Source organism: Carassius gibelio, chromosome B16 (assembly GCF_023724105.1).
Source record: "Carassius gibelio isolate Cgi1373 ecotype wild population from Czech Republic chromosome B16, carGib1.2-hapl.c, whole genome shotgun sequence".
NCBI classification, from domain to species: Eukaryota; Metazoa; Chordata; class Actinopteri; order Cypriniformes; family Cyprinidae; genus Carassius; species Carassius gibelio.
This window is the reverse complement of record NC_068411.1, coordinates 27,972,732-27,994,423: the sequence shown is the minus strand read 5'-3', so window position 1 is coordinate 27,994,423 and position 21,692 is coordinate 27,972,732. Positions and strand designations below refer to the sequence as shown.

At 37.8% G+C, this 21,692-nt stretch overlaps 2 protein-coding genes across 2 annotated transcripts; one reads left to right on the top strand and one right to left on the bottom strand.

Moving 5' to 3' along the window:
• Positions 1-380: 380 nt before the first annotated feature.
• Positions 381-11,633, top strand: LOC127974819 (RNA-binding protein MEX3B-like). The gene is made up of 2 exons (XM_052578357.1): positions 381-834; positions 3,343-11,633. Exons 1-2 carry the CDS (start codon positions 426-428, stop codon positions 4,446-4,448), a joined length of 1,515 nt encoding a protein of 504 aa, XP_052434317.1. The 5' UTR covers positions 381-425; the 3' UTR covers positions 4,449-11,633.
• Positions 11,634-12,043: 410 nt separating this feature from the next.
• On the bottom strand, positions 12,044-21,171 carry rab11al (RAB11a, member RAS oncogene family, like). Its single transcript, XM_052578358.1, has 5 exons — positions 20,766-21,171; positions 18,421-18,616; positions 17,262-17,455; positions 15,425-15,505; positions 12,044-14,194 (listed from the first exon to the last, which is right to left on the bottom strand). The coding sequence occupies exons 1-5, from the start codon at positions 20,803-20,805 to the stop codon at positions 14,055-14,057; spliced, it is 651 nt and encodes a 216-aa protein (XP_052434318.1). The 5' UTR covers positions 20,806-21,171; the 3' UTR covers positions 12,044-14,054.
• Between the last annotated feature and the right edge of the window lie 521 nt (positions 21,172-21,692).

The following is a 21,692-nucleotide window of genomic DNA, read 5'->3' as shown; positions in this document are numbered from 1 at the left end:
CTAAACACACAATATATTATACAAATACGAAATTGAAAAAATATATAAAAATTTATTAATTTGATTCAATTTCTGTGTAATATTTTAACAAAAATAAAGCTGTATATTTTGTAAGAAAAATACAAACAAGCATGCCCCTAAGACATAAAAATAGACTGATTCTGGGGAATACATGTAGAAGAGGCTTGCCATAGTCGGGGACTGAGCGAACCAGACGGGGTGGAGCATCGCTTGGCCTGGCCCCTCTCGGCGCAGACATCCTTGTGTCCCGATCGCCTTCTGCGTTTCGGAACCGGAGAGGGGGCTGGTCTGTGGGAGGGACTAGCGCAAAGGGGGACTAGGACCAGGAGGGGGCGGGGTGGCGGCGAGGGTGCTGTTTCTCCAGTCTCTTACCAGTGTCTTTGTCTCACACTCTTTTGTTAGCCATGCCTAGCTTGCTGGTTCTAGCAGGGATAATGGAGAAAAATGGGGGCTACGGCGGGGATTTAGCCGGCTCCGGCTTCGGCAGCGAAGGTCTCCTGGTGCCAACCGAGGAAGAGGAGGACGATTCCCGAGCCCTTAGAGTTGCGCTGGGCCAACTGTCGCTGCTGGGTCTTGGAGAGGGCGAGGACCGGGCTCCTGCGGGTGGAGGTGGTGGTGGAGGAGTTCAAGACAGGAGTAACGATAACCACCACAATCACATCCAAGCAGATCCAGGGATGTTACAAGGGAAGAACAAGTTGTGCGCCCTGTACGAGAGCTCGCCCACCGAAACCAAAGGACGGGGCTGCAACATAACGGAGTGCGTCCCCGTGCCAAGCTCCGAACATGTGGCCGAAATAGTGGGGAGGCAAGGTAAATACAACGATGCGCACTTTCACATGCTTTCCAACTCGTTGTTCTCCAGGGTGCACGGCTCAAACTAAGTGTGGAGCTGTCTTGACAAAGAAAAAGGGAGTGGTGATGTTTTTAACGTTTCTGTTTTAGTCACAATTCAAAGAACTCTGTTTCAGCGCGTACATGGACATTTCCTCTTAGCTTTAAGCAAACTTATCAGTGGGTACGAGAACAAAGGCTTTATTCCACATCCACGCCTTCAGTGTCAGCACGCTGCTTTCCCTTTGTCGTCTGAGCGCGCGTAATTCTGCTTTTTGAAACAGAAAAATTGAACGCGTGTGTGCTCGCTGGATACAATGTAACAGTCAACGGTCTTTGTTGACTGGATACATTGTGTCATCGCTCCTTCGCGCGCCTCTGTAGTTCCTGGGGGCTCTCATATGCAGCACCACGTTGTTTTTGTCAGGCTACCTCAGACAAAGAGCACTTGTCGGGTAACTTTAGTCCACCGCTGGTGTCTCGTGAGCGTCTAAAAGTACTGAAATTCTGAACGCGTGCTCAGACAAAGAAGTAAAAGTCCTCGTGTGCTTTGAGGGCAGAGCTATATAAATGGGACTTGACGGAAAAGTTGCGTTTTGTGTGTGTGATATTTGCAATAAGTTAATGAGGCAACTGCGTGTTGTTGGATCACTTTGGTGATCCTGTTGTCTCAATAAGTCACTTGGTAAGACGTTTCCAGCATCTTGGAAAGCCGTGTTGCATTTGGTCCTGGAGAGACAGACTGTAAAGACTGTATATGAGTCACGCCCCGTCTACCAGTACAGCAGCCCTGCACTCAGAGCAGGGGGTCAGGAAGCATCCGCTGTCCATTCATTAAGAGCAATATCTCACCCAGATGAAATATGCACTAGAAACATCCCAGCAAGAAGGTTCCCTGCATATGACGACTTTGTCGAGTTGTAAAGTGTCTTGCGTGCTTTCAGAATACAAATGGGGCTAAGTTGGGAATGGGATGCAATGAGCATGTGGCTTGGAAATTGCTGATTAAGAGGATTCGAAATGGGGTCTTTACCTCTTTAGTCACTGATAGTACAGCCACATCCTGTGACATTCATTTGGCCTTTATTATGCTAATTTAATTGCATTTTTCTATGAATAGATGCATGCATTTGGCCTCATAATAACAAGTCAAAGTGATGGTGAAAAAAGCAGCACACTTGGGCATCCTTGTTTTCGCCATTAGTTGGCACTTTGAGCTGTAAGGTTCCAGTGCTTTGTTCACCTGCAGTGGCTGCCATGCAGCGAGAGGGACGATTCAGCGGCGGGAGGCAATCTGTGCTCCCTGCTGTCAGTGCTAGACAGTCCATCCAGGTTATTTTTTTAGCTTCTGCCATACACATTGAGGCATGAGACCAGTGTGCAGAGATCTATACATTGAACAGGCCCCAGGGTGGAGAAAGTCACTCTTGATAAGATGCCACTGAGGTGCTAATAAATACTCTGGTGCTGAACACGAGGCAGATGCTGTGAAGCACCACACCTTGTCATGAATTCATATCTCAACAATAACTTTATGAGGGATTCCACGTGCTTGCTTTGTCCTCGAGTCAACTCCTTCTGCAGAATAACTGAGAAATTACATTTCAATTTGGGTTTCAGTGTTGAATATCATAGTACCTGTAACTGACAGTTAGCTCATGGCACTGTTGCAGAAGAGGCATCCTTCAGACAACAGTGATTTTTAACCGTTATTGTATTGACAGGTTTTTTTTTTTTTTTTTTTGCATCCTAATAAGATACGTCAACACAGAGTGGATAATTATTTATATGGGATTTATTATGTAAATACTTTAGAGAATTAAAAGATGCATTTTTTCTATATAATGAATGAAACAAAAAAATGTGTAATGTAGAATTTTTATGTATTTGTACATTTATCACAACAGAGAGAACGGTTATATCAAAAATTCACTTTGAGCCTCAAACACAAGAAGAAATTATAAAATATATTATATAAATGTATTATAAAATATTTTTCACAAAAAATACACACATTTTCTACAAAAACATCAAAATAATAAAAAAATATATATTTACTATATTTTGTGCAAAAAAAAAGAAGCAATACAATGCTCATTTTTAAAAATCAAACATTTAATTTTGGTATATATTTTGTGTATAGGTTACAATAGAAAAAGGCTGAAACCAGCCCTGACTTGTGCAATGAATCTGCAGAATTCTGTATATTTAAGCATGGTAAATTGATGAAACAATGGCCAATTTAAACAGATTAAATTGTGTTAAATAGAATAAACAGTACCATACTTGTACTGAAAACTGAAATTACAATCAAATGATTCAAAATTGTTTATATTAAAATCAACACATGAAGAATTTTGTGAATGAGTTCTGCTGCAGATTCTGTGCATGGGTGACCTTTTGACCTGGAAACAAACAAGCAAAATAAGTATTATCTGACAAATTTGAGTACTCCTACTACTATAATACTCCTTCTCCACTCAACAGGTTGCAAAATCAAAGCTTTGCGTGCAAAGACAAACACCTACATCAAGACACCCGTCCGAGGCGAAGAACCAGTCTTCCTCATCACCGGCCGCAAAGAGGACGTGGCCCTGGCCAGGCGTGAAATCATCTCAGCTGCGGAGCACTTCTCCATGCTGCGGGCCTCCAGGAACAAGCTGGGTGTCTCTTTCAGCGGCTCGCCTCCTGCACCGTTACCTGGCCAGACAACCATACAGGTGCGTGTTCCCTACCGCGTCGTGGGTTTGGTGGTCGGACCGAAAGGCTCAACTATAAAACGCATCCAGCAGCAAACGTGCACTTACATCGTGACTCCGAGCCGTGACCGTGACCCCGTCTTTGAGATCACTGGCTCCCCCGGGAACGCTGAACGGGCAAAGGAAGAAATCGAGGCACACATCGCCTTCCGCACAGGTGGCCTGCATGACCACAACAATGAGAACGACTGCTTGGGACCTGACAGCGGCAACGGGGGTCTGGAGAGCCGTCTGCAGCAGGTGTGGGGGCTACAGGGGGCCCCGCGCAAGCCGCTTGCCAGCAGCTACCGCCAGAATTTCTCAGACGTCATGGTTGGAAGTAGTGGAGGAGGAGGAGGTGGGATTTACAGTAAAGGTGACTTTACCAACCATGGCAATGGGGACAAGCCAAGCTCCTACTTCGGATCTGAGGGCACTCAAAGCTGGGGCGATCCCGACTATCCCAAACAGGTGGCTTACTACACCCAGCAGCGCTCCAAAAGCTTTGGAGGCCTGCCTCTTCCTCTGACCAGACTGTCGCCGGGACTGCCTGAACCGTGTGGCACCGGAAACTCAAACGCCGTGGTGTCTCCTCATGCTCAGGCGCGTCGTGCCCACAGCGAGCCCACCACCGTCACCGCCGCGTTCACCGGACGTCTCCCCGTGCCGGATTCACCACCTGCCATTGCTCGAGAGTGCATGACCTGTTTTGAGAGCAAAGTGACCGCCGCTCTGGTCCCTTGTGGTCATAACCTCTTCTGCATGGAGTGCGCCATCCGAATTTGTGAGCTAAACCATCCGGAGTGTCCTGTCTGCCACACCCTGGTCACACAGGCCATCCGGATATTCTCCTAAAAAGTTGACTTTTTTTTCTTTTGCTTTTTTGGGGGGGCTCGTTTTTACTCTGTAGAATCAGTTCACTTTTTACCTTTTTACTTTTCTTCTTTTTGGTCAGTATTCATTTTTTGTTTTGTTTTGGTTTTTTTTCAGAAAACACAAAACCAAAACAAGCAGATATTTTAGAACACACTGCTTGGTTTACTAAAAAAAAAAGGAAGAAGTATTTTCAGATTTTTCTTTTATATGTACACATATATACATATATATTTTATAAAAGTTTTTTTAAAAATGGAAAGAACGTAGTTCTTAGCATGTTGGTTTGTTTTGCTTTATTTTATTTAATTTTTTACTGGTGCTGTTTTTTTCTCCACATGCTGTGTGTGGACAGTAACAGAAGAAATAATGTGAACATTTTACACTTTTCCTTTGCTGGGGAGGTATATTATTCTATAACAAAAGTTTATTTCCTAAGATTGGAGTATAGTTTTACATCCCAGCATCTTCTGGAAATGAGCGAATATTCTTTTTTTTTAAGGCAAACTAGAATCTTAAATCTTTGCACCTTAAAACTGATGTAAAGTGATTGTCGAATAGAAAATTACATTTCTACATGTCTATCTGAAATAGATGGTATAGAAATACGGACTGATGTATGACCTGAAGGCTTTAAATTCGGATCATGTTCTAAATGACAATTACCGATGTAGTATCTGCTTTGCAAATCAATATTCGAACGGGTAATTGACGTGTAAAACAGGGAGTTTCTTTTTTTTGTTTGGTTTTTGCACCAGTGAGCCTATTATGTGATTCATCTAAAACGGAAAAAACTATTTGAGCAAACTGATTGGTCAGCTCAAAAAACCTTGGAACGCATCCAGTGTTCTGTTTAAGAGGATTTCCCGGGTTTTTTCAGTAACGTTTTTAATTCTCTTTTTTGCACTCAGTATGTTATGATTTTTTATTTTCCACATTATTTAGTAAAACGCTGAGCATAAGGCATAAGATGAAGTACAAAAAAAAAAAAAAACAGCAGAGGGGGCGATTGAGGGGAGGGGGTCTGTAATCTGATCCTGAATAGACCAAACAGACAAAAGCAAGCAAGACTCCGATGTACTATGTAAATCACTTGTTCCCGAGGTGCTGCATCTGAGTTGCAAAGCGTCCTCTGACTGTCCGTCTGTACTGAGGCAGGTGTTGCATATCGTACTTTAGATTACATTTTTTATTTTCTGAGGGCTGGGCTTGTCGGGGGGACTGTGCTTTAATTCTACGACCCACTCATTTGCTGTAATGCCTCCAGAGCTCCTCCCTGTGAGTATATAGTTTTGTCGCAGTGGTGGTACAATCCCCGGAGCGCCCCGACATGGCCTGCCCTAGGAGGAGCTGATAATTAGCCATACATCAGAGTCCAGGTGCAAAGCAACTGCTGTAGGAAGGAGGGGTGGCATACAGTGGTGTGAATGAGGATGGAGACACCGCGCAGGGGGCTAAACTAGGTGCAGCTGGGGCCCCTCCTGTTGATCGCTTGCCCGCTCCCGTTCTGCTATTCCCATTGGGGAGAAATGGGGCCTCTTTTGTCCTGCCGTAGGGTGAAAAAAAAAAATCCAAGAGCAGATTTTATTTCAAAGAGAAAAGCTGGCCATTCTGGGTAGAGAGTGTGACTAGATAGACCCAAAGCATTTTTCTTCTGAGATTTCTCATTTAATGTGCACAAGAGGCAGGCTGTCGAAGTTTCCATGGAGTCTTCCTTCATGAGCGGGACATCCTGCCGTGACCCCCTTGAGACAGGCCTGCCAGCGCACGGTCACGAGCAGCCAATCAGAGAACAACCTTGAACTCCACAATGAAATCAGACAATTGTAATTGACAAGAAAACGGGGGGGGAAACGCCCAATTCGGTGGCCGCTCATTCTGAATCAAATTACACACCCATTGCCTGTCTCATTGCAGGCTGGGGGATTTCGGGATAGGGAATTGAAGTGTTCGGAGTTTGGGAAACCGTTTTTTTCCCCCCTTTCGCTAGAAGGCCACTACAAAAGAATGGAGCCACTGAAAATGCACTCAGTTTGAAATGGGTCAGTTTTTCCCCCATCGAGCCTCTCTGCGCCATTGCCACGTGCGCGGTGTTAGAAGATATGCTAGGGTAAGCTTGTGATTGTATTTAACTTACTATAACGATTTACCTTTGAGCCATTAGCATCTTCAATATTAGTTCTTAAAAACTTTTGACTGTTACAGTAAATATACTTAGTCGTTTCTGAATTCGTGTATTATAGCTGCAGTAGCGCCTTGTTTTGCTTTTGTTTCTATAAGCATTATTGTAATAAGGTATTTTGTTTAACTGAAATATATGTCCCTTTAAGTAACTCAGATTTGAGATAGAAAATAAAAACTGAAAAGGCTTAACAAATTAAAACTATTTAAAGCACCTTAAGTAAGCAAACAGCATTTGCAAACGTAATGCATGTGCATTTATCAACAGCGAACTCAAATGGCAAATATTCCTGTTATTATTGCACTTGGGTTATATTTTGGGTTAGTATTTGCACGGATAGCGTATTTTGACACTTAACGGTTTTTCTAAACATTGCAGTCTTTAGAAATAGCATCTTAATTTGCTTTAAAATGAAGTGACAATGCGATGGTATTTTCTAGTTCTTCAAATCCCCAGCACTGATCAGGGACAGACGCCTGTCCATTAAAGGGATGTATGTTTGTGCGTTTCGGTCATTTCTATAAAAAACCAAAACCATTTTTAAAATAGGATCAATTATGCAAACTTTAATAGCTCGGATTTTAGAATCTGATTCAGAACAACAGTGGTCTGTCTAGATGCCATATTTTGTTCTCCTGCCTCCTTTAAGGTCACTAGGTCAGCGTATGCAGGAAACAGCAATAACTAGTTAATTCTTATCAAAAAATGCACTGTCAGAAAAATGCTTCTAAATGGTTGATAACCCTAAGAATTGTTTAAAGCCATGCACATCGTATTTTTCCAATTAAAGCCCTTTGTGAGAAAACAAAAACAGTAATGACTTTCCCAATTAGAAAATGCAGCACTTCAAAAGTTTAGTTTCTTAACCAAACGCCGCAACTTCGAATAGAGTGATGATATACTACAAAGAATGTAGGCTGGATCAGTGGAGAAGGTGCTGTTCGAGTATTCAGCGCGAGATATTATTCAATGTAGACTTTGTTAAAGACTTTATACAGCCAATCACAGCAAAACCTTTTTTGAGTATTATTTATTTGATAGGAATAAGACTATTTATTGACATGTAGGGAGATATATAATAGAGACCGACTATGATAGGCATATCATTAAATATATTTCACTATATAAGCAATTCTGAAAACATTGTAATAGTCTCTAATAGCCTACTTGCTAGTTTGTAATATTGTGTAAGGTGTCATCCCAATAGATATTAAATAAAGTGTGATGTTATTGATGCCCCAAAATCTGAAAGCCCTTCAGAAAGTACATAACCAAAAATTAGGGTTATCACAATCAATAGGTGAAAGAATCCGTATAGTTAAGTTTGTACAGCATTTGCTTTGACTATACTGATGCGTACGGTTATGATTATACAAAAAATATCTACACACCCTATTGACAGGATTTACTGCATGTAAAGCAGCTCATAAGAAATACAGATATATTTACAAATGCATATCAGAATGGTCTAATCACCATTCAAATCATTTCAGATGGAAAGTTCCTTTATAATTTCAGAATGACAAGGGTACTATTATTATGCCTAATCCAAAATAATAACTGCCCGTGCTAAAAGCCATTCTGATTGAGAAGGGGGAGTGGTCACAACCTACGACTCCAGATTAACAATGAAAAGTGGTCCGGTTTGGAGTCTGACAGGTTTAACAAGAATGTGTTGTCTAACGTAAAGCTTAATATTAAGAACCACTGTGAATCGTTTCCGTTTCTGCTTCTTTTTTCCAGTAATTATTATGTGGTGTTGTTAAATAGTTGCGGTTCAACAGCTTCTCTTGCTTCTTTTTGGTTGTGCATGCTGGGAAATTATTTTACAGAGCATTATTAACCTTTGAACAGCCTGTGTAGATAAAATATAACAGAGCCACTTGTACTACAGAGATTTATAGTGAGGACTACAGCTGGTGTTTAATGTAATGCTGTACAATGACACTAGTTTATTTTTCCAAACATATTTCTCTTACCCAATATAAAGTATGTAATGCACAAATACCAGATAAATGCTCATATGTTTACACACCCCAAGCAGAGTCTGTTTAGAAGGTGCTTAGCATTTAAAAAAAAAAAAGAAAGTATTTTTATTTTTAGTACTGCCCTGAGGATGCCATATATGAAATAATTTACACAAATCATTTATTCCGTTCAGAAGTTTGCATACCTTAATTCGTAACGCTGCGATTTCTCCTCAAGTGTCAATGATTGTTTGCAGCCTTTTGTGAAAACTCGATTGTCCCGAGTCTCAAAGAGATCAACATCGTATAGCAACCGTGGGGAAGAACTCAAATGTGCAAAGAGCATGCTGGGAAACCAAAGAACTTAAAGGATGTTTGTCAAGAACAGTGGGCTGCTTCAGCTCAGATGACAAACTAGAGACTCAAAACGATCACATAAGATAAAAACGGTCATTGACACTCGAGGAAGAAACATGAATTTAAACAAGGCATGTGAACAATTTTATCTTGTGGAATATTAAGGCGAGACACTCCAGGTGAATAGGGTAAAAATTTTACTAATAGATTTAATAGATTTATATATTAAAGTTTTTTTTTAATGTTTTAAATATGCAAATGACCCATTATCATATTAAATATACACAAATTTGCATACATTTTCAGAACATAAATCTAAACACTGGATAGAGCCAGATTAAAAATTCTTATTTTATATTACAGTTAATAGACTTTACCAAGGGGTGTGTTTTTTTTTTTTGAGGATTCATTTTCATCATGTTTTTAGGAAAAAGCGTTAATGATATATCAGCAAACCCAGCTGTAAAACAGCTCAGAATATACATAGGAATAAAACCGTGACGTACAGGAGAAAACAGCCTAGGAAGATATTATAATTGAAATCTACAGATGCAAATAGATAAAGTGCAATACAATAAATACTCAAATGTGTAATTTGCACGTTTTCGTCCCTTTAGTCTGAAACTATGTATTACATTTGGCCTAAACTCTCAAAAAATTGACCAGTGCATGGAAAAAGCAGTTTTTTCATCTGAAGTGTCTCGCCTCATTTAAATAAAAACTGCGAGGGATGTACTAAAAATAAAATAAAACACGATTTAAAACTTCATTGAGGGGTTTGCAAACTTTTGAGCTGAACTGTACCCTGCATTCCCATAACGGATATATTTGCATTTTTAGTCTTGTTGATATTTGAGTTTTTATGCGCCCGCTTAGGCGAACAGTAAGATAGCAAAGCTGCACGTATTTATCTATAACCGCTGAAGCGTCCATTCCATAGAATCACCAGAGAACATATACGTGATGCACTTAAGCAATTATAATGCCTTTCAGTATAGTACAAAGGGCAAATAATGTATTTGAATGTAAAAATGGCCACCCAAACAATGTCTAATTTTGCCTTTTGTTTCTTTATCAAAAGTGAGCTTTAAGTTGAAAATCATGGCTAGAGAAATACCACCATATCTGTCTAGGTTCTTCCTCACAGCATTTATACAAAGCAACTTAAAAGGGAACTTAAAATGTCTTATAGCTGTTTTGTAAGATTCTATTTTGCTAACATGCATTATTATTTCATAGAGGAAGAGGTCAGTATCTGGATGTTATTTATGAATATCTTTAATGAAGCAAACATATTTATAAGTAACTTCAAGATGTTTTGTTTTTTAATTAAATTAAAAAGTTAATATATTTCTAAAACGCATGAAGTTGATTTCTACTAAAATTATTAAAACTATAGAATTTTTTTATTTATGAAAGTTAGAAAAATCCACACTTCTGACAGCATAAAAAACGAGTGGGGTGGGGTTTCAAAGGCTTATATTTTAAAACGTCAGATACGTAACGTGTGCATTAACAATGGGATAACGGCAGAAATATTTTATAGCATTTGGGGGTATTTTAGTCACCTCAACTTTGTGCCTCAATACCACGTTTTTGCATATTAGAAGAGCTCAGAAGTGTTGTGTACTCATCCTTTAACACCTCATAGCTGAGTGAATAAAGGGTCCCTTCCTTTTTTAATATTTTAAATTGCTTTGGTTTTAAATGCAATTGTTATGAAGCGATAACAGGCTCAAGTATAACAGGGTGAAACAGAAAAATGATTGCGCATAGTACACGCATACAGTAGTAATAATTCAAGCAAAAATCAACTACATGTAACGTCGTTCCGATTTCCAATCGCTTAAAAATATGCATGACAAAAAAAACATAAAAAAAATAAAACATTTCCATAATTCAGATGTTCCGTTACATATTTGTTTGCAGATTTGTGGACAGAATTCAGATTTTGAGCACACCGCTATTTGCATGTTACTTCTAAACAACATGTTTTGTCACATACAAAATGAGGCTTATGTACGAACTACACTCAAGGGCTGATGACTGCGTTTCATTATTACCGAGAGTGTTTCAAACATGTCAAAGCGGTGAACTATTGTTTACAAGATTACACGCAGAAGCATAGTCTCAGTACTTCATGGTGAACATGCATCTCGACTTTGTTTTGGCTCTGTGGTGGCAATGATAGTTGTGTAGTGGTTTCAATTTCAGTCAGACAGGAACATGGGGTGGGGGGTTGGGGGGTGTTTAGGACGGTCACTGACGTGACCTCGCTTGGGATGAGTTACTCCGGTCCGACAGTCTGTATTTGGTAGCTTCCAGCACAGTAGAAGTGTTTCATACAGCTCTCATAGTGGTCTTAGTGCATTAGTTTGGTCAAGCATCTCCTGGTACTAGTGTTCAATTTATTGTTGATAAACGAGGGGTTTGCCACATCATAGACGAGGCGAGCCGATACTCCACGAGTCGTTTTAATTTCATAATTCAGTATAGTGTCTACATGGGGCACGCAAACTGCAGGTTTTTCCTTAGAACATGTTCTCTGTGACTTTCATTTTTGATATTCGATCAATGTATCTATGCCATACTAGTTTTGATTTTTGGGTTATTTTCGAGAAATTGTATTGTAAATGTTTCTAATAAAACAAACTGAATAATGTCACAGCTCCCCTGAATTCTGTTGCTCACACACATGATGATTCGAAACAAAACTGATTTTATTTATACGTAAAATCCTGGTAAATTTCACAAGTAAAAAAAAAAAAAAAAAAAAAATCACTAAGTTTAAAAGGTTCCCACAGGTATGGAAGTATCAGGGAATTTTAAAATCGCCTGGAAAAGCCATGGAAATTAATAACATTTCAAAAAGCTCATAAATATTTCATCAACTAGAAATTGCTCTTTGTGGGTGCAATCTCTATACGATGAATTTTCCTTATCCAGTATTCAAGAACGACTGGAAAGGTCATGCGGAAGTCACTGGTCAAAAGATGTGGGAACCCTGTAAAATACTCAAGTTTCCAAGTTTCTATTTACCCAAGTTAAAAAAAAAAAACAGCTGAAAAACATTCACGATCACTGAACAGGTATAAACCTATTTGCAGTATTCAGAGCCTTTATTCAGGAGTCCCACTGGTAGAAGAACAGGCACGATGACAGAATCTTCCCAAAGCAGTAATTATCAATGACTCCAGCTAAACGCCTGATATTCAGCATAACAGATTGATGGCATTAGCATAAATCTTACAGGCAAGGCATTTAGGGAAGCACCTCATGTCTTTAATCAAATGACAAGACAAAGCCAAAAACACGACCCCAGCTGTTCCATCCGGAGGATCTAAATGTCGCAGAACACATATGAAAAAGATAATACCACACCAAAAGCAGTAGAAGACAGAAAAGCCAGGACAGAGAGGGAGATCTCAAGAGACCAGCTGCTCTTCGGGTTACATGTAGCAGATAACAAGGGTGGCCAGTGAGGAATTCACTTCCAGTAAGAAAGCCTCAGCAGTACATCACAAGCCATCAGTTTCCCTGCCTTGCGATATAATATGGTCAGTGTACCCAATCATAGAAGCTCCTCTTTGTGAACTGCATCCCACCTGCCGCTCATTTTCCAAGCAGAAAAAAAAAAGCTATTAGCCAAAGACAACACCCAGAAACCAGCTAAAGCAAAACTAATTCTTCAAATTTCCATCATAATAAAGTCATAAAGCAAAAAAAATAAATAAAAAAATATCTGACCCGCATCGGTGCTCCAAGTAGGGATGGGAATCGTGATTTAAAGAAATAGTTCATACAAAATCAAAAATTGTGTCCTAATTGGAGTAAATTATAAGACAATATGATTGGATGAACTATATCTTTATGATTCTAAGCACTTACTTTTAGTAATTTGAAGAAGAAAAATTAAGAATGGAGAATGTTTGGAACATGGAACAATTCATAAATTTATATAATAATAGCAAGAAATAATTATATAATTTTTAGGGGAGAGAAAGCACCTCACAAGTGACAAGTATACCACAAATGGTGTGTTTTCATACTTTTAAATGTTTGGAAACAAAAAATAATATGCCTGAAAGGTCAATGCTGATTTTAACACAGCTGAGAAGAAATAGGTTGCTTCATTATGACAACAAAAACTTTAAAGTGGTTCTATTTTGCATATTTTATCATAAAAAATAACAGACTTAGAATGCATATGCTCAAGAACCGTTAACCGAATCAAGTGTCATAGAAATAATCAGATACTTTAAGAACTAGTCAACGATTCCCAATCCTAAATCTGAATATACTATACTCTTATTAAACACTACAGCCATTAACATTACTCTGATCCACAGAAAACACTCCCAGCGCTTGTACAAATGAGTGCCATGACTGGAAGGAGAAACCCTTGAGAAATTCCGATCAATAATCTAGTGATGGATAAAAGCATGACAAGAAAAGAAAGCAGAAAAAAAAAAACACAGAACAACAAGATCATATTTGCGTTCAATAAATGCAAGACATGCCGTTACAATTTAAGAATTGAGCGAACAGGTGGCTATGATGACCACAGTTTGAATTTCTCAGGTGTTGAGATGCATGGAAAAGATGTCAGACTACTTCTGCGCTGGCCCACTAAAGGAAAAAAAATATGAATTCACAAGTGAATCCCCATTGTGATCAGAAACCATTCAAGAGATACTTAAATGAAGCATTATGCATTCTAAGCACTTTTTCTTGTTCTTCAGCCCATTGTTTGTAAGCAGAATGTCTGAGGCAAAAAGTGCAGGGATAAAATAAAGAGAGCAGCCACGTCTGAGCATCCCAGCTAACTGCTCATTTCTAATTAGTCTGAAACATGAAGCATGGCCTCTCAGTTCTGAGAAAATCCTTGATCCATTCAATTTCAGCATCTCTTGTTCTCCAATTTTGAAGATTATTAATCACTTATTCTGGGCATAACTAAGCAAGTCCGTTACATATGTTAAACACATCACGCAGAGGGAATACAACTGTCATGGTCAACCTTTCAGCCCAGCCCAACAAAGTTGCCGATTTTCCCGGATCCCATGGTGGCGCAGTGGCAGCTCAGTTATTCTGACAGCAGGCGCCCTGCTTGCCCGAATTCTGTGTGGGCTGCACGGTAATGGGAACCACTTTTGAGCTGGGGGAGAAGCCATCATCGCTGCGCCCTGACATCTGCCTCTGGGACACGATACGGTAGATTTCTGTGTGAGAGAGAGGCAGGATTCATACATCGGAATGGTGGAGGCTTGCCTGATTAACGTGATCTTTCAGTGTGTTATTGACAGTGCAACAACTTCAGCTACGGTTGATTATGACGCATAGAAATGAACAGTGTAACTGTGTAACACGGTGTGGCTGAAGAGAGGGATTTCCCAGGCCAAAAGAAAAAAAAAAAGAGAAACTGCAGAAAAGCAAACCACTATTTCTGCGTGGCAAACTCTCGAAGTTTGACCTCAAAACACAGTTTCATTAATTTACAGGAGAAGGAGAGGATATCTGTGGCGTGGAGTTTGACGCCATCTAGAGGTTATACTTAACATACAAAAACACCCTGGAACCTCACAAAACTGTTAAGAAATGACTTATGTTAAATAGAAATTTTTCCTTAAAAAAAAAAAAGTATCTTGTTTTTTTAGGTCACTTTTTTTTTTATTAAGGAGATTCTCCCAACTCCAAACACTCATAACTGTAATCTGACAAAATAACTATTATTTTAATTATTTTGAAGAATCGTATTTATGCTTTATTTTTGGGTGTTTTATTGTATTACAACACAAGTGAGAACTGGCTTTTTCACATTAGTTTTTTCAAATATTTAAAAGAATAGCTTAAATAAAAGGGACCTAATTTGAATGATTTTAGTAAATCATAAAGAAATTTCATCCAGAAATCAAAATTGTTATGATTCTAGTTACCTTAATTTTTTTAATTTGTAATTTCAAGGAAAAAATTAATTCTGTCATAAATTAAATAATAAATTAATAATATACAACAACAATTTTGTTTAGTTTTTGGAAAGCATCAAATTTCAATCACTTATACCACAAATGGTGTAATTCAACTTTGTAACATTGGGAAACAAATCACGTGCCTGAGTGTTTTTTTGCTGATGCATATATTGTACTGATATTTAGAATGCATGAGCTGAGCACAATTTAATGTCAGAAACGTCCAGTTAATAAACAAACAACTAGATCACATTTCTCTCCAAAATAAAAAATACACAATGTTTGAAAATGTGTTTTATATACTAAATTATGCATAAATACTTTGCTACTTAAATACGATTCTTGTCATTACAGTAATGAGAATGAGAATGTTCTTAATAAAAAAAAATGACTGGTTCATGTTCTTCACAGTTTTCATGAGATTCACCTCTAAAAGCTTTGTGATAGAGATTTACCCTTCTGAATGATTTGCTCAGGACTGACCTGTAAGAATGGTCTGAAAGGCAAGTTCAACATTAGAAGAGTCCAGCGCTGAGGTCTCCAGAAAAGAAAGTCCATGTTTCTCTTTAAAAAACACACAAAGATATGAAATACTTTTTAAACATTATCATAAACACAATTTGTAAAAACATTTAGATAGAAATAGTGTTTGCTAGCTGGTCTGTGTTCTGAGTAGCAGGCACAATAAACAAACATTACTTCATTTAGTACTCAAGATAGCTAAGAAAAAGGATTACAGCAGCTATCACAAACCACAGCACCAGAAACACCGAAGTCATCGTGCATCAAAGGAAACGTGTATCTTGAATGCACGGTAATTCACTTAGGATTAAAATATTAAATGTAAAGTAAATATAACAGCATTGTGGTATGAAGCTACAACACAACAATGGAGATAGCAGAACATGCAGACAGCACTGAGACTTTATTGAAAAATGGAATGCACTATACATAAATGAGTAATGCTAAATCAACGTAGCCTAAAAATAGCTGATGCCACCTTTTATTACCAGTACTGCTTTACAATGTTACAATATAGCGTTCAACTTCTCCGACCCCAGAGAAATTAACACAAACATATTACAGTTGTGTTATTTTTTTGTTTTCTAACAAGCATTGATCATTACTGAAGCCATACGCAAGTCTATATTAAACCAACTGTACATCAATTAATTGCTTTCACACAAAATGCATTCAAATGACCACATTTTTCAAAATCCATTAACACTTTTGTAATTTATAATCCACAACCTGCGAAACACCATACATTTCCAGCACATTTTTTCAAATGCTAACAGACCCCTTTCAAAACTGATAAAAGCACATTCAAATCAGAAAGATGACTGTTCATTTCTGCAGGAATTATATTGAAATATAAAATCTTAGCTGAATATTTACTATGAAATGTAATAATTATTTCTAAACGCATTTCAGCTGAAAGCCAGGCCAGATGTCCTATTTTTGGCCAGTCCACCACAGGGATGACAAATATGCACACATTCATATTCACACTCACAGTCTCCAGTTCTAAATTGTGTGAGAAACACAGAGAACTCCACACAGAAAGACATGCGGATGCATTTTATTATTATTGCTTTTGGAATTCTTATTTAATTTTTTTAAAAGTACATTTTGCTATTTTGATGATTGGTTTTAGTTTTTTTTTTTTTTTTTTTGTATGTAAAAAACAAATAGGGGGATATGCAGCTTTTCTCATTATAAAAGTAAAATGAAAAGATGTTATTCTGATCCTATAATATATAATGCTTATGTGACAAATCATTCAGACTTCAAAGATAAACCTTCATAGTTTATATAATGCTCCCTGTTTTTTTATCAGAAATGCCAGTGTTATGGTGAAACAAGCTTATTTTCTATATGAAGTGTTTTGTTGGTCTGAGTGAGTTTTGGAGGTGAGATCAAGTGTTTGGCCAAGATTCATGAGACATTCAAAATGACCGATCAGCAACGAGACCTGTAATGTAAACACCTAAACAACTTGTCTCGAACACTACCAGCACCTCTGTGACCTTTAAAGGTATAACAATTTAACAGTTTAACAATTATTTAGTTAACTCTAAACTTTGCAAGCAGTCTCCACCAAAGCGGCATATTAGATCTCATCTTTAAACTGAACTATTTAGTTAAATACAATTAATTACTATATTCTAACTCCTTTATTTAAATCTGGGTAAATTATATGAACAACTCTAGTGTTTTTAGGTGCCATTCTATACATTTGATTTGTGAGAAAAACATAATTATTAGAAACTATTGAGTAATTGCAGTGCACACTAGCTAATAAAGTCACAACACTAACCTGCAAATGCTTTGGCTTCATCCATAGGAACGGCCCGCAGATGACGCAGGTCACTTTTGTTCCCTACTAACATGATGACAATATTGCTGTCAGCATGATCCTGCAGCTCTTTCAGCCAGCGCTCGGCGTTCTCATAGGTCAGATGCTTGGCAATGTCATAGACCAGCAGGGCTCCTACAGCACCTCTGTAATACCTGTGAACACACACACACACAAAACATTTAAAAGATGCATTAATTACTCAGAAACTAAAAGACACACAAACAACACATTTACTCCACAATCTAAGGTGCCTAATAAAAGTGTGATTACCAAGAAGAATTTGACTGGTCTTGTGAAATAAAACTACTGCTATTAAAGTCATTATCTTATTTGAGTGTACATCATTAGGGGCCAAACAGGTTTTTTTTACTTTTATTATTCAAATACTTCCCAAATGACAGGAGTCTACATCCTCCCATTGTACTATACAGTAAAAAGAAGAGAATGATTAGACATCTGGCACAATTATCCACCTTACATTTTAAATAAAAGAGGGGGCACAGCCATTTTTAACTTCAATGGGCAAGGTTTCTGGTATCAGTCGCTTTCGGTCATTTTAACTATGGTAAGCAACAACAACAAAAAGAAGAAGCATCTATATTATTTTTATTAATTATAATCATAAAAGCAAATGGTTTTAAAATGTACTGCACTTGAACCGACAGGCCTAGAAACTAAATATTTTTTTTTTAAATGAGAATTCAAAAGATTCCGATTACATTTTTTTTTACAACCTCATTTTAAAAATACCAAACCACATCAATCTTAATAATTTTACCAGTAAAATAAAACCTGCTCAATAATTATGCATGTCTGAATAGACTTTTATTTTTATTTTTTTACTTCCAGTTAATGTACAAAATGAATAGCGGTTAAGATTGACTGACTGATTTGAAATTGGTGAAATGTGCATGCACAAAAACAATACAAGAAAATTATTGATTTGCCTCTAATAATTATGCATGCACTGTAGTTTCTATATACATTTTAATCAATTTTTTATATATTTCATCAATCAGTCAATATATAATACACATTTTATAAATTAATTGGTGAACAAAACAACTGGACTTCTTAAATGAGTTGATGTTTTAATAGAGTATTTGAAGACACTTGCGCTGATGTGATGGCTCTGTATCTCTCCTGTCCAGCTGTATCCCAGATCTGGGCCTTGACGGTCTTGCCCTCCACATGGATGCTGCGTGTGGCAAACTCCACCCCGATGGTGCTCTTGCTCTCCAGGTTGAACTCATTGCGGGTGAAGCGAGAGAGAAGGTTACTCTTGCCCACACCCGAGTCACCAATCAGAACCACTGTGGATGAAGAGGATATGAGTGCGTGAGATCAGCCGGCTCTACTTTATGATGCTTTTAAACGCTTTTGTATTTGCTATTGGCCCTGGAGACACACATGACACTGTGAGAGCACTTTCAAGCAGATTCCATTTGTGCGCTTGCAGGAACCGGCCTCCCTTCACCGCACAACAGCAATTAGATTTGAATATTTCAACACACAAAGGGTGTGTTTCTACAAAGCTTTTGACAATGACTGAAAAGGGCACAACTGAAGAGCAACTCCCTTTTCACCCACACAGACAGACTTATGAAATACTGGGAACGTCTGTGTCTCCCGCTGACAGAGGCAACAATGGAACAGATATTACTAGGGATTTGTTTTTTTAAAGTAAGTAACACTTTTATTCAGCAAGGATGCATGAAATAGATTTTTTTTTAAACGACAGTTAAGACATTTATAATATAACAAAGATTTGTATTTCAAATAAATGCTGATCTTTTGAACTTTCTATTTTACAAAACAAATATTAAACAGCAAAACGTTTAATATTGCTAATAATAAATGTTTATTGAGCAGCAAATCACGATATTAAAACGATTTTTAAAGGATCATTCCATAATAAAGACTGGATTAATGGATTAATGCATTATAGGTATAAATACATATTGAAATCTTATATTCTGAAAGAAAGTCATTAAAAGTTTTTTCACACAATATTACTGATTTTATTGTAATTATGATCCAATAAATACAGTCTTGGTGAGCAGAAGAGCCTTGGTTAAATAAAAGTAGTTTATTTTTCACACAGTAGTGTGTGAATTGTTTTTAATATTTTTATTACATCAGTACAGTCTAGGTGGGTGTACTGTAAGAGATAAGAGGAACACTTTCACATAAAATAATAAAAGATGCTTCAAGAACATGAAATCTAATTTATTTTGGTCTTTTTAATGTAAAAGTGAATAAGCAGTTACAAGTAAACAGTTACAATTAAAAATTGTATTCAACCAAAAATTTAAATAAATTGGGTTAACATTGCCAACTCGTCAGCATGAAAGAATGAAATCTGTAACAGATGCCTCAGCTATTAATATCAGAGTTAGGCTGAGCTAAAGCTGGTGGACAGACATGTTTAAAGAGCAGAGCGCTGATTGAACAGCACGGATTGATTCATGGTCAAGCAGCGAAAGGTACAAGGACAGCATAAACACACGGAGGTCAAGAGCAGATCTTTGACTAATGGAAGTGTCAAATTCATGGACATAACCACTGCAGACATCAAAGAGGTCAGATTAGTAAAAATAACACCATTAGTATTCACTTTAGTAGTCGATTACTACAGGAAATTCTCAGACTTTTTCCATTTGATCTCCTTCAATCTTGAATAATTGGTTATATATTAAAATAGAACGAATTAATGATCCGAGTAATCTTACAAATCAGACAAGATTTGATTCATTAGATTAAAGGAGAGTTTTTAAAACCTTCTGAATGCAAACCCATCCTGAGTAGGACCTGATTTATACAGGTCTAACCGGTTTAACTGTGCTTGTATTGCAGACACAATAGAAGGAAAACTCTAAATCAGTTTCCACACAAAATACTTTTTTTCTCATTTAAGTGCATTAAGTGTCCAAATTGTTTGTTTCCACACCATAAATTCAAATGTATTATATGTAAGAGAATTCTAAAATAAAATAGGACACATTAGGAAAAGCCAGTCATTTTGTGCATTATATATATTCAATTAAAAAATGGCACTTAGAAGTTATTAAAAAGTACAATTTCTATATCTGTTGCCCTGTTTAGGCATTTGGCCTGTTTGAAAATCCATATTAAGACGAAGTTAGCTGTGTTTTGGAAAAATGACACTTGCCCATGTCTGACCGAAGATGATCATTAGCTGGTTGACTTGCCACCATGAACCAAAAACCAGCTTGTCCAGCCAAAGACTGTGACCAGCTGGTTTTTTTGCTGGTCCAAGGTGGTCTAGCAGAGACCGGCCAACATGGACCTGCTTGTAACAGCTACGAATAACATATTGCATATGCTAATATGTGTTTTAGGATAGAACATGAAGATATCCTATGACAAGGGAGACAAGCAACACATGAAGACGACATCGAAAAGTGTGGAAATGCTGAAAGTAACGTGGTGCTCACTCACCTTTAAATAGATAGTCATACTCGTCCTCTCTACCCGACATGGCTTTAATCTTCTTACCGGCTTATTAACAAGTCAGTGTTTTCAGAAATAAAGACGTTATGCTGTTCTGGAAAACCACACGGTGCTATTATATTTACTACGACGTCAAAAAAACTTTGTTTGATGCATCAGTTGATCACGAGCGCTTCACTACAACGCGCTTCATGCGTTAAAGACTCCCAGAAACCAACAAATAAAAATACAAAGTGTACTTTCTTCTGTCGACGGCTATATATAAAGTTATCGTTTAGAAAAAAGGTACCGAGTTAGCCAAAATTACTGCTAATCAACTTTGATACGATGTTGCTGGGCTACGTCAACCAAGTTTCACCCTGCTGTCTCATCTTAAGGCAAGCACTTACGTCATGATGTAACCCCGCCTCTCCGATGATCTTATTGGCCAACTATCCTGTCTATCACATGTGTAACCCGCTGGGACCCAATGAAATGCTTGAAGGGGCTTCCGTGAAGGTGTGTAGTAACGGGTGTGTCTTTTGTAGTTGTCAGGCAATATATTAATACAGAGTTTAATGATACAATCAATATATGTCTTAGAATACAAATATAAATTACAATAAAACACGAGGTAGCTGGTCAATACTTTCTGAAAAATAGCTCGTGTAAAAGGAGGCACGGAGTCTCAGGTGTGCAGGTGAGCTCTTCCACATTCCACAGCGTGACATCACTCATGCTTTTCAAAGGATGATGGGCCTGAAAATGCCACGTAGGAGGTAATGAGGAGGCAGGGCTGTGCCTCATTCGGTGACTGAACGTGCCATTTAAATTCCATTTTAATGACTGGATTTAAAATGTAATTGCATAGATGTATCATTTTATTTTTTTTTATGGGTGTGAATTACCCATATTAGATGATTAGTAACCAGTGTT